Source organism: Macaca thibetana, chromosome 15, assembly GCF_024542745.1.
Source record: "Macaca thibetana thibetana isolate TM-01 chromosome 15, ASM2454274v1, whole genome shotgun sequence".
Taxonomy (NCBI): domain Eukaryota; kingdom Metazoa; phylum Chordata; class Mammalia; order Primates; family Cercopithecidae; genus Macaca; species Macaca thibetana.
In genome coordinates, this window is record NC_065592.1 from 10,880,933 (window position 1) to 10,898,549 (window position 17,617).

At 50.0% G+C, this 17,617-nt stretch overlaps 2 protein-coding genes across 4 annotated transcripts in view; one reads left to right on the forward strand and one right to left on the reverse strand.

Moving 5' to 3' along the window:
• Nucleotides 1-17,617, forward strand: part of PTRH1 (peptidyl-tRNA hydrolase 1 homolog) — a 272,344-nt gene that overhangs the window by 17,025 nt on the left and 237,702 nt on the right. The gene's annotated exons all lie outside the window — the stretch shown is intronic.
• The window catches only part of STXBP1 (syntaxin binding protein 1), an 81,715-nt gene continuing 71,191 nt past the window's right edge, over nt 7,094-17,617 (reverse strand). The window contains exons 18-20 of one of the 3 annotated variants that reach the window (XM_050760018.1): nt 17,188-17,342; nt 15,269-15,394; nt 8,870-9,013 (exon numbers count right to left, since the gene is read on the reverse strand). In XM_050760018.1, coding sequence (XP_050615975.1) covers nt 15,285-15,394; nt 17,188-17,342 — 265 coding nt within the window. In that variant the 3' untranslated portion in view covers nt 8,870-9,013; nt 15,269-15,284. Of the gene's footprint in view, nt 9,014-15,268; nt 15,395-17,187; nt 17,343-17,617 lie in introns of all 3 variants that reach the window. The other 2 variants (XM_050760019.1, XM_050760021.1) reach the window with 2 other exon arrangements.

Genomic DNA, 17,617 nt, shown 5'->3' on the forward strand with positions numbered 1-17,617 from the left:
GTGTCGTTTCCGCGTTGGTTGAGGGGAGCGCCGGCGGCGGGGCAGAAGGCGCCCTGGCGGCAGCTCCGGGTGGAGTCCCACCCTTGCCGCAGCGCCGGGCGTTCCCCGGGCATTTTGGCTTCTGTGGAACACCAAGAAGTTGTCCTTGGCCGGGCGCGGTGGTTCACACCTATAATGCCAGCACTTTGGGAGGCCTAGGCGGGCGGATGACTTTAGGTCATGAGTTCGAGACCAGCCTGGCAAACATGGTGAAACCCCATCTCTACTAAAAATACAAAAATTAGCCTGTAGTCCCAGCTACTCCGGAGGCTAAGGAAGGAGGATCGCTTGAACCCGGGAGGTAGAGGTTGCAGTGAGCCGAGATCACACCACTGCACTATAGCCTGGGTGAGACTCCGTCTCAAAAAAAGAAAAAAAAAAAAAAAAGTTGGTCTTGTGGGAAGCCGCTGCTGGGACAGGGACAGCTCCAGGGGCGGCTAATTCAGGACCTTTAACCCATCCCTTCTTTTTTTGTCGTTTTTTCTTAGAAACAGAGAAGGTAGTGGATCCCCATACCATTACCCACTAGATCCAGGGATTCTATATCCATAGGGAGGGGCACACGTGCTTCAGAGAGAATAGGTAGGAATTTGCCCCACCCGTTTTTATTTTTTGAGACAGGGTCTCTGTTGCGCAGGCAGGAGTGCTGTGGTGCAATCATGGCTCACTGCAGCCTTGATCTCCCGGGCTCAAGCGAGTCTCCCAAGTAGTTGGGGTTACAGGCATGTGCCACCATGACTGGCTAATTTTTCTTTTACTTTTTTTTTTTTTTTTTTTTGAGACAGTCTTGCTCTGCCGCCCAGGCTGGAGTGCAGTGGCACGATCTCGGCTCACTGCAAGCTCCTCCTCCTAGGTTCACGCCATTCTCCTGCCTCAGCCTCCCAAGTAGCTGGGACTATGGGCGCCTGCCACAACGCCCGGCTAATTTTCTGTATTTTTAGTAGAGACAGGGTTTCACCGTGTTAGCCAGGATGGTCTCGATCTCCAGACCTCGTGATCCTCCCGCCTCGGCCTCCCAAAGTGCTAGGATTACAGGCGTGAGCCACTGCGCCTGGCTCTTTTACTTTTTTTGTAGAGATGAGGTCTCACTATGTTGTCCAGGCTGGCCGTGAACTCCTGGGCTTACACAATCTGCTCTCCTTGGCCTCTCAAAGTGTGGGATTACAGACATGAGCCACCGTGCCCAGCCTGTTTTTTCTTTTTCTAGTAGCCATTCTAATAGGTATGAGGTAGTATTTCATTGTGGTTTTGACTTGCGTTTCCCTAATGATTAGTGAAGTTGAGCATCTTTTTGTGTGTTTATTTGCCATTTGTATAATTTATTTAGAGAAATGGCTATTCAAATCCTTTGCCCATTTTTTTCTGGTTTTGATTTCATTTATTTATTTATTTATTTTGGAGACGGAGTCTGGCTCTGTCGCCCAGGCTGGAGTGCAGTGGCCGGATCTCAGCTCACTGCAAGCTCCGCCTCCCGGGTTTACGCCATTCTCCTGCCTCAGCCTCCCGAGTAGCTGGGACTACAGGCGCCCGCCACCTTGCCCGGCTAGTTTTTTGTATTTTTTAGTAGAGACGGGGTTTCACCGTGTTAGCCAGGATGGTCTCGATCTCCTGACCTCGTGATCCACCCGTCTCGGCCTCCCAAAGTGCTGGGATTACAGGCTTGAGCCACCGCGCCCGGCGATTTCATTTATTTTTAAATAGATTCGGGGTCTTGCTGTGTTGCTTGGGCTGGTCTCAAACTCCTGGGCTCAAACCATCCTGCCCCCTCAGCCTCCCGAGTAGTTAGGACTACAGGTGCACGCCACCATGCCCAACTTCTGCCCATTTTTAAGTCAGATTGTTTTTAGTTGTTGAGTATAGGAGTTCTTGGATCTGGATATTAGCCCCTTATCAGATATGTGATTTGCAAACAGTTTTTCATACTCTGAGACTGCCTTTTTCACCATGCAGATTGTGTCCTTTGATTGTAGTTTTAAATTTTGAAGTAGAACAATTTACCTATTCTTGTTTTGTCTGTGCTTTTGGTGTCATCTGAGCACGCGATTTTAATGATAAACAGAGCAAGCACTATCTGAGCACTTCCCCTTCATAAAGAGGCAGTGCTCCCACCAGGAGGAGACTCAAATCCTGCTCCACACCATTCAACCCAGTTGTAAGAGGGACCACAAGTGTTGACAGCATCCTTCTACATAGTCTGCCACGGACACTCCCCACCAGCCAACAGTGTCATCTGCTCAAAGGATGCTGGAGGTCATATTTTTTGTAGAGATGGGGGTTTCACCATGTTGGCCAGGCTGGTCTTGAGCTCCTGACCTCAGGTGATCCGCCCACCTCAACCTCCCAGAGTGCTGGAATTACAGGCATGAGCCACTACACCCGGCCAGCAGTAGCTGCTTTTACAAGCTTCTTGGCAACAGTTGGTGCCACTTTGTACTCCAAGGAGCGTTAACTCAGATCACTGTCTCTGTAGTTTGGGTTTCTTCCCAACCTTTAGCAATGGAATACATCAATTTCATTCTAGAATGTATTCTTTAGTGCTTGGTCTGGAAAAATGTGCTTGGCTTATGGACTAGGTTACTGTGCTTCATTTGAAATTGATGGAAATATTTGATTGAAATAACTGAAATAACTAAAATATTTCAGTGTGTTCATCCACTCTTTAACAATGTTCTTTTATAACAGGTAATGCACAGGGGACTAGGCAGGTATAACTCACTGGCCCAGGAAAATCCAATTTTTATTGTACCACTTTATTTCCATTCTTTTTCTTCTTTTTTGTTGCTTGTGTAAAATCATCCTTCACGAGTCATTTGTTCCAGCCTATACAGACTCACACTCTGTATTCACACTGGAATCCCACTGTCTGCTTATACCGAGAATGTTTTCTTTCTTTTTTGCAATGGAGTCTTGCTCTGTTCCCCAGGCTGGAGTGCAATGGCACAGTCTTGGTTCACTGCAACCTCTGCCTCCCGGGGTCAAGTGATTCTCCTGCGTCAGCTTCCCAAGTAGCTGGGATTACAGGTGTCCACCACCATGCCCAGCTAATTTTTTTTTTTTTTTTTTTTTTTTTTTTTGAGACGGAGTCTTGCTCTGTCACCCAGGCTGGAGTGCAGTGGCCGGATCTCAGCTCACTGCAAGCTCCGCCTCCCAGGTTCACGCCATTCTCCTGCCTCAGCCTCCCGAGTAGCTGGGACTACAGGTGCCCGCCAGCTCGCCCGGCTAGTTTTTTGTATTTTTTAGTAGAGACGGGGTTTCACCGTGTTAGCCAGGATGGTCTCGATCTCCTGACCTCGTGATCCGCCCGTCTCGGCCTCCCAAAGTGCTGGGATTACAGGCTTGAGCCACCGCGCCCGGCCAATTTTTTTTTGTATTTTTAGTAGAGACGGGGTTTCACCATGTTGGCCAGGCTGGTTTTGAACTCCTGACCTCAAGTGATCCACCCTCCTCGGCCTCCCAAAGTGCTGGGATTAACAGGCCTGAGCCACCGCACCCAGCTGATAATGTTTTTCTGATAGTGGAGGGCTCTGTAGTCAGACGGCTGTGTTTAAATCTAGTCTTTGCCATGTACTAACTGGAGGGCCCTAGCCAAGTTGCTTTGTCTCTGTGTGGTTTTGCTTCCCCATATGTAAGTAGGGCTGATAATGGCACCTAACTTGTAGAGTTGTTGAGAAGATTCAGCAAGTCACATATAAAGCACTCAGTGCCTGGCACATAATAAGTGCCATGTATTATTTATTTATTTAGAGACAGGGTCTTGCTGTTGTCCCAGCTGGAGTGCAGTGGCACAATCACAACTCACTGCAGCCTTGAACTCCTGGGCTCAGGTGATCCTCCCACCTCAGCCTCCTGAGTAACTGGGACTACAGGCACATGCCACCATGTCAGGGTCATTTTTTAATTTTTTGTAGAGACAGGATTTCACCATGTTGTCCAGGCTGGTCTCAAACTCCCAGGCTCAAGTGATTCGCCCTCCCAAAGTGTTGGGATTACAGGTATGAGCCACTGTGCCTGGCCTTAATGTATAACCACAGTCAGAATGATTGTATTAATACTTTTTTTTTTTTTATTCAGTGAAGCGCTTTTAAGCCCGTGGCTCATTTGAAATTGAGGATATAAGACAACAATAATAACCATCCCTTCCCCCTGGCCAGTCACTATCCTGACTTCGGTATTTGTTATTTCCACATGTGTTTTCACACATTTACAACATATGTATCCACAAGCAATATATGGTGCTTTTTATGAGCTTCTGAAGTGCTGTGGTTTGCCATGGTTACTACGGGACTGAATGAAGGAGGATGAACGCAGAAATGAAAACTTAAAAGAAACTGTTTTAAAGAAGTGGTGGGGGGAAGAAGAAGGCTCCCTGCTAGTGAGCAAAAGCAGCAGCTCTGAGCTTCTACAGCCCCTCGTATTTACGGGGTAGAAAGAGCAGGGAGGAGGAGGTAATGACTGGTCAGCTGCTTAATTGATCACAGGTTCACATTATTGCTAACAGGCTTCAGATGCACCTAATCACAAGAAAACTGTGCTTAGGGCATGACTGCCCTCTGCATTCCTTCTGGGCGGCAGACGCAGTTTGTCAGTTTGCCAACATTCTGCATTTATGAGAACAGTTTGCTGTTTACTCATATAGGCTCCAGGATACTGAGTTCATCACGACCCTCACTCTTTCAGCCTGCAACATTGAAGCTTTATATAAATGCACCATCCTGTCTGTATCCTCCCATGCTGTGCTCTTTTCACTCACTGTCAAGTGTCTGAGATCTATTCATGTGGATATATGCCACTGTGTGTCATGCATTTTTAACTGCCTTAAACTCACCACTGGGTGAATATACAGTTTATCTGTTCTCTTGTTGATGAGCACTGGGCTTTTTTAAATTTATGAGACTATTTATTCTTTTCTCCCCAGGCTTGGCTTGGACTCATCATCACCATCATCATCATCAATGGCTGAGCCCTCACTGTTTCCTGGGAGCTGGGCTCAGCTTCCCGCCTCCACGGGCAGTACAGGAGGGAACAGAGTCACCTGTCAGGATCATGTGGAAAGAGGCCAAGGGTGGATTTAACCCAGGTGTGCTGATGCTAAAGTCTGTGCGCCTAACCACTCTGGCCTTCTGCTTCCTCAGGAACAAATGCCTGGTGTCATTCCGAGGGGGGTGTACAGGCCCCTGGCAGTCTCTGCTGAGCCCCACAGCCTGGACCAGGGCCTCCGGAAAGGCACAGTGCCTGGCTGCAGCTCACAGGCGTGGCTTTAGAATGGCTCAGTTGGTGCTTTGGGTTGTTTTGGAGCTCCCTGCTCCTCCAAGGATATTTAACACCATTGGAGACTTTTTAGCCTGTGGGTTCCATCTCTGCTGGTAACAGAAGGACCAGGGCTTTGGCCCAGAACCTAAAGGACCACACTCATTTGCTCTTGGGTGGCAGTGAAGGGGTGGAATGGACAGAGGTGACGAAAGCTGGGACAGAAGACTTCAGAAACAACCAGGGAGATACTAGAAAACCACTCCCATGAGCTTGGAGGGACAGATGATCCCAGGAAGCAGCAAACAGTGCTGCTTTTGCTTTAATGTAAATTTGGCTTAGAACAATTTAGAATTTTTAAAATTCCAATCTTGGATCTCGTTCCAAAACCTGTTTGCTGGTGAACTAACTAATGATAAAGATAATGGGGGCCCCAGTGGCTCACACCTGCAATGCCAGCAGTTTGGGAGGCTGAGGCGGGCCAATCGTTTGAGCCTAGGAGTTCAAGACCAGCCTGGGCAACACAGTAAGACTCTGTCTCTCCAGAAAAATACAAAAATTAGCTGGGCGTGGTGGCACGTGCCTGCGGTTCTGTGGTTTCAGTTACTCGAGAGGCTGAGGTGGGAGGATCACCCGAGCTCGGGAGGTCAAGGCTGCAATGAGCCGTGATTGGGCTACTGCACTCCAGCCTGGGCAAGGGAGTGAGACCCAGTCTCAAAACAACAACAAGACAATGGGTGTCAGGGGAGTGAGCTTTCTGAATTTCTGCGTCTCTCTGAGCCTCAGCTTCCTCGTCTGTAGAATGGGAGAGGATCTGCCTAACAGGCAAGTATGTGACGGGCCTGGCATGGTCAGTCAATGGTTGTTGCCTCCGTGTGAGACATGTCTCACCAGACTATAGCAGGCTATGGTGGTGCAAATTCCACCCACTGCCGTCGAGCTGGTAGCTTTCTCAGTGCCGTGAAGGAGATCAGGATCAGAACGAGAATGATGGGGAAAAAGAGGTAGAGACAGAAGTCCCTACAAAGGGTCTCACTCCCCTGCGCCCAGCATTCTAGCAAGTTTCCTGTGTGGCCTCAACCCTCACCTAGGGTCCACTCTGAGAGCTGGGCCCACCTCATCACAGTCTTCTCAGGTCAGGAGCAGGTTCCAAGACAAGCAGGACACGCACCAGCTTCCATCCTGGAGAGAAGTTCACTGTACACGTAGGGTGGGCGGTGCAGCAGCAGGAGCAGAGGAGAGGCGTAATGCTGGTGCAGTGACCTCACTGCATGCCCTACATACACAGGCACCACATGATTGGAGAGGGAGCATCTGCAAAGATGGAGCCCCGCAGTGTCTGCATTAGAAAAGCATTCTAAGGCTGAGGCGGGCAGATCACCTGAGGTCAGGAGTTCAAGACCAGCCTGACCAACATGGCAAAACCCCATGTCTACTAAAAATACAAAAATTAGCTGGACATGGTGGTGGGTGCCTGTAATTCCAACAAGGAAGGAAGGAAGGAAGGGAGGGAAGGAGGGAGGGAGGGAGGGAGGGAAGGAGGGAGGCAGGCATTCTAGATAAGGAGAAACGCGATGGAAGAATGGCCTCATCTCTAGGCAGCGTCCTGTTGCAGCTAGAGGCCCAAGACAAGTTCCATGGCTAGTCCCCAATGCGAGGCAGCTACAGATTTAATGCAAGCCATGGGGACCTGACTTGACCATGCCACAGCTTGGGGTGGCCGCCTCCTCTGTGACGAACCACTGTAAAAGCTTTCTCCTTCTGTTGCCCAAAGGAAAGCCAGACTACAGGCCCCTGGACACCGGGAAGGGGTGCTGATTTCTTTATTTATTAGACTCAAGTGCTTTAGTACAGAATGGTACAGAGATGATATATGTTTGTGCTTCAATACTTTCAAACACTGAGATTCTGATAATTTTAGGGTAAACAAGTTTCAAGACAGACTAGCTTTTTTAAAATATCCTTTTGATAAATTATTTTCATATAAATAACAGAGAGAGGGAAACCAACATCTTTGACAAACAAGGTCCTGAAGCATGAGCACTGTTTGGCCCGAGGGAGGGGACAGAACAAGCAGCGGGAGTACGACACCCGGAGCAGGTGCCTGCGGTTCTGTCCTAAGGAAATCAGGTCGTATAAGTTGGGAGGGAGACGGGGAGGGATCTGACGACTAATCTCAGTGCAAGGGGAGATTTCAAAGCCTTGAGAAGAGAACACCACAATGCAGCGAGCGGAGAGGGCGGGGGGCAGGCTCTGAAAGGGAGGTGGAGGCGGCGCCGAGCTCGTGTACAGCACTTTGCAAGGACATCACTAGACGAGTAATACACACATGGCTTGCAGGAGGTCAAGGGCGGCGAGGGGGCTGGGCAGGGGACATTTTTGTGACTTCCACTGTTATATTTCACAACAGCAGCAGGACAAATGGTGTGCTCACCACTGGAGAATGAGAGCTGCTGAGCCTGGAGGATGGCGAGACAGCCTTTCCTGCATTTGCTGCTTTAGTTTCTGCTTTAGAGCTAAGTTTTATACAGAGAATAAAATGACCATCTTCTCTTACAAACACGATGACGTATGACCCCACACGACACAAAATAAGGTATTATGAAGTATCTGAAACTGAGGATAATCTGACTGAAGATTCTTGCCAAGAGGGTACAGGGTCTGTGTGAATCCAATGGGCCAAGAACCTTCTCCACAGCCACAGCCCTCTGTTCAGGCACCGCCAGAACCCATCTGTTCTGGTTCATTCCTGACCCTTGAACGAAGGCTGACTAGGGAAAATGAGCTGTTGGGGTGATGCCTGGGGACAGAAGGGCCTGGGCCACAGGCTCCAGACTGTTTTTCCAAAGAGATGGAGGCTCCCAGCGGGAGTTTGCTTCTCACCTGTCGGGGCACTGTGACTTAGACTGGAGGACTTCCCTCAGGATCCCCGCACTGTGGACACAGGCCGGGGAGGAGGCAGTTACGGGCTGTGGAGGAAGACGCTGGCCTGGCTTCGTGCAGACACCCCAGCCTCCACCCACAGCCACACCACTGGGGGCCTGAGACACTGGGAAAGGCAAAGAGGTCTGTTCCACCTCGGACCTCCTGAGATGTCCCGATTGTCACCTCCCAGGTTATTTGGATGAGAGCAGGCCCTGAGGGGTAGAGACTGGAATGAAGATAACAGATTAGTCCTCAGTGTGAAATACTCCAAGAACACAGACATCTCTATGATTCTCAACGAGGACAGGAACAACCCCAAACAAGGTTTTAAAAACACCCAAATTTCTACCGTTCCATACCCAAGCAATGTGCACATGTCACCCAGGGTTATGTACAAGGTCACAAATCTTAAATAACGGGGAGGAGGCGTCCATTCATCCTAACAGTCCAGAAACTTCTCCTGCTGCACACCAACTGCACATGAACTTCTCCTTTCCGGATACATATGTAAGATACTCTTTTAAAAAAACACAATGCGTTATTTTCTTTTGTTTCAAACAAGAAGAGGGCATCACTGAACACGAGAACGCAGCGGCAACAGTGCCGGCCAGGGCGTGCAGGGCTGGGGAGGCAACGGACGCAAAGAACTGAGGCGGGCGGTGGTGGGACGCTGTGGACCGCTGTGGGATGGGGCGTGTTTGGAGGGGCGACTTATTTTTTTAACTGCTTATTTCTTCATCTGTTTTATTCAGTTTCTTCAGCGTGTCCAGCAGTTTCTGTGGGGTGAGGATGTGCGTGGATCCTGGAGGAGGCAGAGAAGACAGTGAGCTTGCCAGTTCTGGTTTCTAACACTTTTCCTTTCCTGCGCTTCTCGACTGCCAGATCTGCACCCACCCCCTCCCCCACCCTCGTCTGGGTCTAGTGGAAGCAGGGAGGGGAGCGGGGGTTGGGGTTGGGGTCCCGTTGCAATAGGCCTGGGAGATATTCGGGGGCTGTGGATAAACAAAACACATCCTCTGGCTCAGGCAGGGTCCCAGGCTGCACCAAGGAACGAGCCGCCTCGCCATCAGGGTGCAGAGCCATCTGCAGGTGATGGGCAGCTGCATTTCTAATTCACTCTTAAACTCCAAGTGAAGCCGGGAGAGAAATTCCAAACATGGCAAGGGGGAAAGGTTGAAAATGGGGCCAGAGTTGGTAGGGGGACCATGTGTGGAAAGCATGGTGCCTGGGAGAGGATGCTGACAGGCAAAGCCCCCTGGGAGAATCCACTGACCTCTGGGAGCCAGCCAGTTGGTACTGCCCTGGTGGGTGGGACCTCAGGTGTGAGAGGGAAAGGGCCAGGGGACCTGAGGCCTTACCTTGCAGAGACCGCGTATTGTAAGAGATTAGAAATGCTTGCAAAAATTTAAGCTAATGGAATTAGATATACTTCTACTGCAAAAATAAAAATAAAAATAAATGAAAGTCTTTTTCATAAGGAGAGAGAGAGAGATCTAGTAAGTGCAGTAAAAAAAGATGCATGGGTCGTGTGGTTTGGACATGGACTTCAACAGAAGAGAGGTGACCGGGGTGGTGTGTGGGTGAGCATGAGGCCCGCACGCATGCAGCAGTGCGCTTCAAAGAAAGGTCCTGGTGGGAGAGAAGAACGGAACAAAAGAGACCCGTACTTGAAAATGTGCCTCCCTGGAGACGTGGCAAAGGAATGGGCCTTCATGGGAGCAGGGGAGCAGAAACCACTGGATGCCAGATTTCCACCTCAAGGGCAGGCAAAAGAAGGCTTTGGCTGGCTCATTGGGCATGACTCCAATACCAGGGTCCCTATGCATTTGACCACTGACTACTCGCTCAGCTGACCCAAGACTGCTGGAACTGCAGCCCTTCCTGGTCACTCCAGACTAGCAGAAACTTGGAAAGCCCTCTCTGTTCTTCCAACATCCCTTTCTCTGCAGTTCAGGCCCCAGCTGCCCACTCCTGGCTGAGCAAGGAACTTGTCCTCAGATGGACGCCCTGTGCATGCGGCCTGCAGGGGCCCTGTGCTGGAAAGCTGACTCATTATTCTGCAGACCCGAGGCTCCTTCAGCAAATGTGATGCAGGTTTCAGGAGTGTGTCCCTGGGCTGCTTTATAGCACTCCTTTCCCCTGAAGTCCACTCATTTCTGTGACCTTACCACTCCTCCTGCTTGTCCTAAAAGAGGCCAAAGGCTGATGTACAAATGAGGAGAAAGGACGCACATTACAAGGCTTGCCCCAGACTCTGAAGAGTGAACCATTGCCAGGATGGGGGGCCTCCAAATTGCAACTCCATGTAGCCCACGTGTCCAAATGCTGAAAGACGGCCTGTCCTGCAGAGTGTGGGGATTCGCTTGGGAGCTTCCTCGTTAAAGGCAACAGCAAGGAGCGCATGTGCCAGAGAAAACGTCCCCGAGGCCCTCCTTAGCCATCCAAATGACTCCAGGAAATAACAGGGCAGACTCATCTTAGAGGCTGCGTCTGAAGGAGTTCCTCTGATCAGATGCTGATTCCCAAGTCCTCCCTGTCTCTGCTGATATGTCAATCTGGGATGTGGGGGAGACCAGACAGAGGTTAGGGAATTCATGCACTAGAAGTCTCTCATATTATCTAATCACTGACCATTCACTGCTCCCAGTCTTGACTGAAGAACAATTCTAGGACTGAGTACTGGAGACAATCAGTGAAGCCTCGGCAACAGGCATGGGCCTAGGACTTCACCTGTGTAGTTTCCTTAAGGGAACCAGACTAGCTGGTGTAAATGCTGACCATCAGAAAGCCAGTTCTTCACACTCAATCGTCCGTGTTGTTTTAATAAATTGGTCAAGCTTCTCACCACTATAAACATTGCAAATTAAGCTGAGTGAGTCCATAATCCACATTTTGCACACGTTCTCATTTTGAATCCACAGATGACTGACCATATTGGTTTTCCAGAATAGAGCAGCAAGTGGGCTCTATTGCTTTGAGGGTCCTATTTAGTCCCTATAACTGGAAGATTATGAAATGTAAACAGTGGTCTCTAAAAACTAAATTGACGCCCATCCACATGACTGTGTACATGTTTTCAAAGCTGTGGGCCAGACACAGCAAGCTCTGATGGGACAAAATCCTTCTTTCTATGCGGACAGAATCTGAAAACCGAAAGTGTTCTTGCAGGCTAGCTGGTCCAATCATTCTTGAGTTTGGCTGAAGCAGACCTACTGACTCAGAATATGCAGGGTGGCGCCAGAAAACGTGTACGTTTAAGAGCAGCCCAGGTGAGTATGATCATCAGCCAGGTTTGGAAAACTGGGATCCGGCCCTCCCCTCTCGTCCTACACATGGGACACATGAAGGCCAGAGCAGTCAGGTGCTTGCTCAGGGTGGTGGCATAGACAGGAGAAGCAGTGCCTCCAGACTCTTGATTCTCAGGACCCCTGGGAGGGGAGGGGAGGGGAGGGGATGGGCAGGTGGATGCTTAAATAGCAGCCAGGAAATAGGTGGGCCTGAATTCAGATTCAAATCTGAGTCCCAAAGAAAAATGAAACGTACCTGATCCCAATGTGGAATGAAGCAAAATAATCAATATAAAAACCCTCAAACTTTCTCCCAGGTGGCCCCCATGTACTACAAAGATCTGATCCAGTCTTCAGCTCTCCCTCATTTGCTTCTGACAATCTCTTGGGTACTCCCCAGTGAAGAGTACTTTTATCATAAACCAACCAGAGCAGAGAGGTGAAAATCTAATCAAAAGATTTCATTTCTTAGACAACGTGGAGGGATTGGTGAGGATTTAGCGAGAGTTGTTGGTTAACCCTGACCTCGGGGGAGCCAGCCTCAGCTACAGGAGGGAGAGGAGCCGGGAAGAGAGGGTGTGGCCCCATCGCCCATGCACGGTGTCTGCTAGGAACCTCTCATTTGCTGCAGGAAAACTCATCCTCTCTTAAAAGATATGTTGGGCCAGGCGCAGTGGCTCATGCCTGTAATCCCAGCAACTGGTAGGCCAAGGCTGGAGGATAACTTGAGCTCAGGAGTTCAAGACCAGCCTGGGGCAACATGGTGAAACCCAGCCTCTACCAAAAATACAAAAAAATTAGCCGGGCGTGGTGGCGCATGCCTGTGGTCCCAGCTACTAGGTAGGCTGAGGTGGAAGGATCGCTTGAATCCAGGAGGTCCAGGCTGCAGTGAGCTGAAATCATGCCACTGCACTCCAGCCTGGGTAACAGAGTGAAACCCTGACTCAAAAGAAAGAAAAAAGACACAAAAGATATGCTGTCACAATACTGGTCTTTAGGACACTCAGGTTTTCTGACGGTCTGCACTGTCCTGCACTTTGGTCACCTGGCCAATCACAACAGAAGAGGGCAAGTCAGACCTTAATCTGCTTTCTGACCTCACTGGTATTAGGGCTCTGTGCCTTGCTTAACTGAATGCTCTAAAACCCAACACCACTCAGCAAATGATTTCAGAAGCCAGGGATATACGGAGTCTGTTTACTTTCTCTTTGTTTTGATGGCAGCTGAGAACTCCTGTGCTGATCAAATATAACGCAAAGGAAAATAGTCTGCAAAGGAGAAGCTTGTTCTGAAGCAGGGAAGCCCAGAACTCATCCTAGCAGGAGCTTTTGCAGTTTGAGCCTGTGATTCTTTCAGATGCCGCAAGTGGTCTGGTATTGCTGCAGACTCGACTGAACATTTGTCTTTCTAGAAGTCTTAAAATACATACTGCAGCAAATCCACCCACCTACCTGCAGTCTGCACACAGAACCAGATGTCTCTGATTTACAACCTATCAAGGTACTTCTAAGGAATGATTTTTTTTTTTTTTAAAGAATGGCTTTTATTCACCCCATTCTGGCCTTGCTTTATAGGGAGGGCCAGCCCAGGCAGGATGGGAGCTATAGCCCAGGGCTATAACCAGGTCCACTTTCTGCTTTCCCACCTACTTTCAGTTCCTTAGCACACTGCTGCCCTGACGTTCATGTCAAGGAAGGGAGAGAGGAGGAGATAAGCAGCGTAGCCTGTTCCTACCTTTAGGAGGAAGCATCATTTTCCTTACCTACACAAGCAGCTGCTGATGCCACCTAGCCAAGGTTCTGATGGGCCATTCCCCTGAGGCTCACCAAAGAGTGAGAGAGTGGGCAGGACTGCATGGTTTGAGGCACAAATCGTAATCACTGAATGTACAGAATGTCAGAGGTCCTGCATGTCTGGGGGCACTGCGATCCAGCTTCCCTCTGCTCCTATGCTATGGCCGAGAGAGCGAGGGTATCTTCCTACAGCCATACAGGTGCCCATGGAGGAGCTGGGGTAGAGGCCAGTCCTCCTGGCTCTGAGTCCAGGTCTCTCTCCACTGCTCACAGGGGACTCAAGCTCTGTGACTCACTGGGCCACATCTCAGCTCAGGTGAAGGGGCTTTTCAAGGGTCCATTGTCAATAATATACACAAAGTCAGGTACACAAAATATGGCCTCATGACAGAATGTATAACAAGCTAAAGAGTCACCAATGTGATGATGGAAGCCTGCCATTTAAACACACAGGAGGTTCCCATAATCTCTGAAGGATGGAAAGAGAGGAGGGAATGAGGACAATTTTGAAGATCAAAATTTGGATAGTCGGCCGTGCGCGGTGACTCATGCCTATAATCCCAGCACTTTGGGAGGCTGAGGCAGGCAGATCACCTGAGGTTGGGAATTCGAGACCAGCCTGACCAACATGGAGAAACCCCGTCTCTACTAAAAATACAAAAAAAAAATTAGCCGGGGGTGGTGGCACATGCCTGCAATCCCAGCTACTCAGGTGGCTAAGGCAGGAGAATCGGTTGAAACCAGGAGGTGGAGGTTGTGGTGAGCCGAGATGGCGCCATTGCACTCTAGCCTGGGCAACGAGAGCGAAACTCCATCTCAAAATAATAATAATAATAATAATAATAATAAATAAAATAAAATTTGGATAGTCTACTAAGCAGACAACAGGTTCTGGGTAACAAGCTTGGTGGGAGACAGAATACACTCTCTAAAACCACACAGAGTATTAATAATAGGTTTATGCTGGGCACAGCAGTGTGGGCCTATGGTCCCAGCTACTCGGGAGGTGGAGACAGGAGGATCTCTTGAGGCCAGGAGTTTGAGGCTGCAGTGTGTTGTGATCACACCTGTGAAGAGCCACTGCACTCCAGCATGGGCAACACAGCAAGACCCCATCTTTAAAAAAAAAAAAAGAATACATTTCTACTGAAAGGCTCTCGGACCTTACCAAGGGACTTCAGTGGGAGAGAGAGGGGTATGACTACTCAACTCTTGAAAAGATCCACAGAATTAAAAGTAATTACTAAAAGAGCAAATGACTGTTAAGTGCTGTTTCCTGCAGAGGAACATGAAACAAAAGCTCTTCCCACTAACGATTGGAGCTCCCCAAGGAGACGGCGGCTTGTGACCCAACTACTCCTTATCACTTATTCCTTGAGAAGTGCCTGTCCTAGGAAAAAGGTATTCACACCATCTGTCCAGCTGCCACTGACCTGGGTCTATTCTGTGTTCCCTGCCAAGCTTCCCTCATGACCAGCCATCTCCACCACCACCTGCCTTCCTGGACAAGGTGTTCCCCAAATGTCCACTGGCCTCGCTCTCAGACCCCCACACCCAGCAAAATCAGGACACTTTAAATTCCTTGTGGGGGCCACAAATTCATCCCAGACAAGCAGGCTTGGGCACTGTGCCTCAGGCATCCCCCAGAATTCCAGCTCCCTCTCTGACAACTGTTCACAGCAGTCATTATCATTTTTGGTTTCCACCCAGCGGCCTGCAGGCGTCTGACTGAGCAGTGTGGAACCCAAGGCATGAGTGAGCCAGCAGGTCGGAGCCCGGAGGGTTCATGGCAGGGCTGTGAGGGCAGCACTGGACACATTTTCAATCGGTGTTGAGAACTGCAAGCATTTTCTTGTTGAAACAAAATCAAATAAATAATAAACTAAAAAGGAAGAAATAAAGAAAAAGAGTGACGGAATAATCAAAGAAAGCCCTTCAGAGTGGAAGAGTTTCTTTTCTGTAATAAGCTGCTTTTACTTTGTTTCTTTGGCTCTCACTCCATTGTTGGAGCCTGATCCTCAAAAGATACCCTAGAGGACTCCCTGAAGTCGGGGTGTCTCAGGTCCATGAGAAATTTGGTGGGAGTGAGAATGTGAGTAGAACCTGTGGGAGAACAGAGGCCAGCTGACTGCTTGAACAAAGGTACGTCACAGGAACATGCCAACTTAGGCCTACATTTTATGCAGTCAATGAGGTATGAGAAAGCCAGACACACACATGCGTGCATGCACACACACACACAAGCGCACACACACAAGCGCGCACACACACGGCAGCAAGGCGGCTGGCATGCACAAAGCAGGGGAGGCAACACAGCGGACGTCAGCTGTCTGTGCGAGGCCCCTCCATGAATCTTCATGGGCAACTTCATACCCCCAGGTTCCCACCTCCCAATATATGGAACCTCAAGTCAGGTCTAAAGATGAAGGGGAAGATTTACACCCAAAGCCTGGCTGTGACAGCTTCTGTCCAGAAAAGCTGTGTTTGAGCTCCAGAATTACTCCCTACATTCATGCAACACATATGCAAGCAGGGAGCAGAGGGCTTTCTCACCGGGGCTACACAACGGGAGGGAGAAACAGTTATGTGGAGAGCTAGTGACCTGACACGGGAAGCTGGAGGGCTGTGGCGGGGAGGTACAGTCTCCCCACCGGATTGTGCTCTCAGAGACGCGGCTGACAGCCCCAGATCCATCTTGAAAAACCCAGGAACAGCCATGTGGACTGGTCCACGGAGTCTGCTCACTTGGATACCTTGCGGGGGTGCTGTGACTTGCTCACCCCAAATTGGAAGTATAAAACCGCCACTTGTTATTGAGATAATGACTGTGCCTGGGATTAAGACCAGTGGTGGGCACCTGTGGCAGAAGGTCAGCGATGCCTCCCAGCTGGGGCAGCTCCGGGCCTCTCCCTGTAGCAGTTCATGTGTAAGTGGCCTGAGAAGCCATCCTTGGCCCTGGAGAGTATAATTCCCCACCGGGTGCAGAGCACACCCCTTTCCAAATGGAGGCCAAGAGCCTTGGCCTCTTCTTGCTCAGCATGAGCCTGTTTCCACTGAGAACAGAGCCCAGCCAGGGTAGTGAACATGACAGCTTCTTGCCAGTGTTGAGAGGGCCCCCCAGGCTGGTGGGTTCCCTCCATTTTGTTAAGGGCAAAACAGGACAAAAAGGGAGGCATCTGGAGAAAGCAAGACTTTTCTTAGCTCATTCATCTTCTTCCAGCCCTAAACATCATAGAAGCCCCCAAAGGCAAGAGAAGGGAGAAAAAGCTCCTGCTGCGTTGTCAGCTCCTACGAGTCGCTTCCTCTCTTTTGGAAAACGAACAGGAAATACGAGAAGGCATGGCAGAGCTAGAAAGTGGTTGGAGGTGGCTGGGGTAGCCCTGAGCAGAGTCCAATGGTCAGGCAGTAGTTTCAGGCAGCACCTGCTCACAGCTGTCTGTCCATCTCCACCTGACAAGTGAAGAGGGCAGCGATTGACTGCCATTCACTGCCCATTTCTGCCTGGGTATGAGGCCAATGCCAGGAAACTGACAGACCTCATCTTGGGCCTAGTTCCATGCTGTGAGTATTACTGATCCCATTTTGTTGAGTAAAAAAATGGTTGGAGAGCTCCAGCCACTTGCTCAAGGTCCCCTACTTGCAGTTTGCAGAGCAGGAACCTGAGCCTGAGTCTGCCAGACCCTGCGATCAGGCACTTCTTACCTCATGAGGCTGCCTTCCACTGAGAGACGCGGCAGGGCAGACCAAGGAGGGAACCCTTGGCCCCCAGCTTCTGCTGTCCACAGAGACTAAGCTTTGTGGGTCAAGGGAGTCTATGACAGAATGCGACACCAAAGCGTGGAATGGAGTTGAGGTGCGATGCGGCGGCGCCTTCCGCTGGAAGCATGGCCACTCACCTATCAGCACCTCCCACTTTCCGTTGGCCTGGGTCACCTCGTAGGCGCAGCGCATCTCATTCAGGCTCACGCCCCCAAGGATGAAAATGATGAGGCGGGGGCCACTGCGGTACTCGCCTGGGGCCTTGTTCTTATGCCAGTGCCCATAGCGGGCGCTGAGAGAGAGAGAGAGAGGGAGGGAGGGAGGGAGAGTGAGAGTGAGAGAGAGAAAGAGAGAGAGAGAGAGAGTGCACGTATATCAGTCAGTTTATCTGCACTCACGGCATCTAGTGCTTCATACCCCAGTGGTTTGTTTACATATTAGGTCTGTACACTTGTGCCCCAAACAGAGTAGACGCTTAGTGAGTGTTGGCTGAATTTCACTGCAATGCAATTTTCAAGTGGTCTGGTTCCCAGGAGAAGAGTCACTATGAACGCCTGTGCTGCTGTG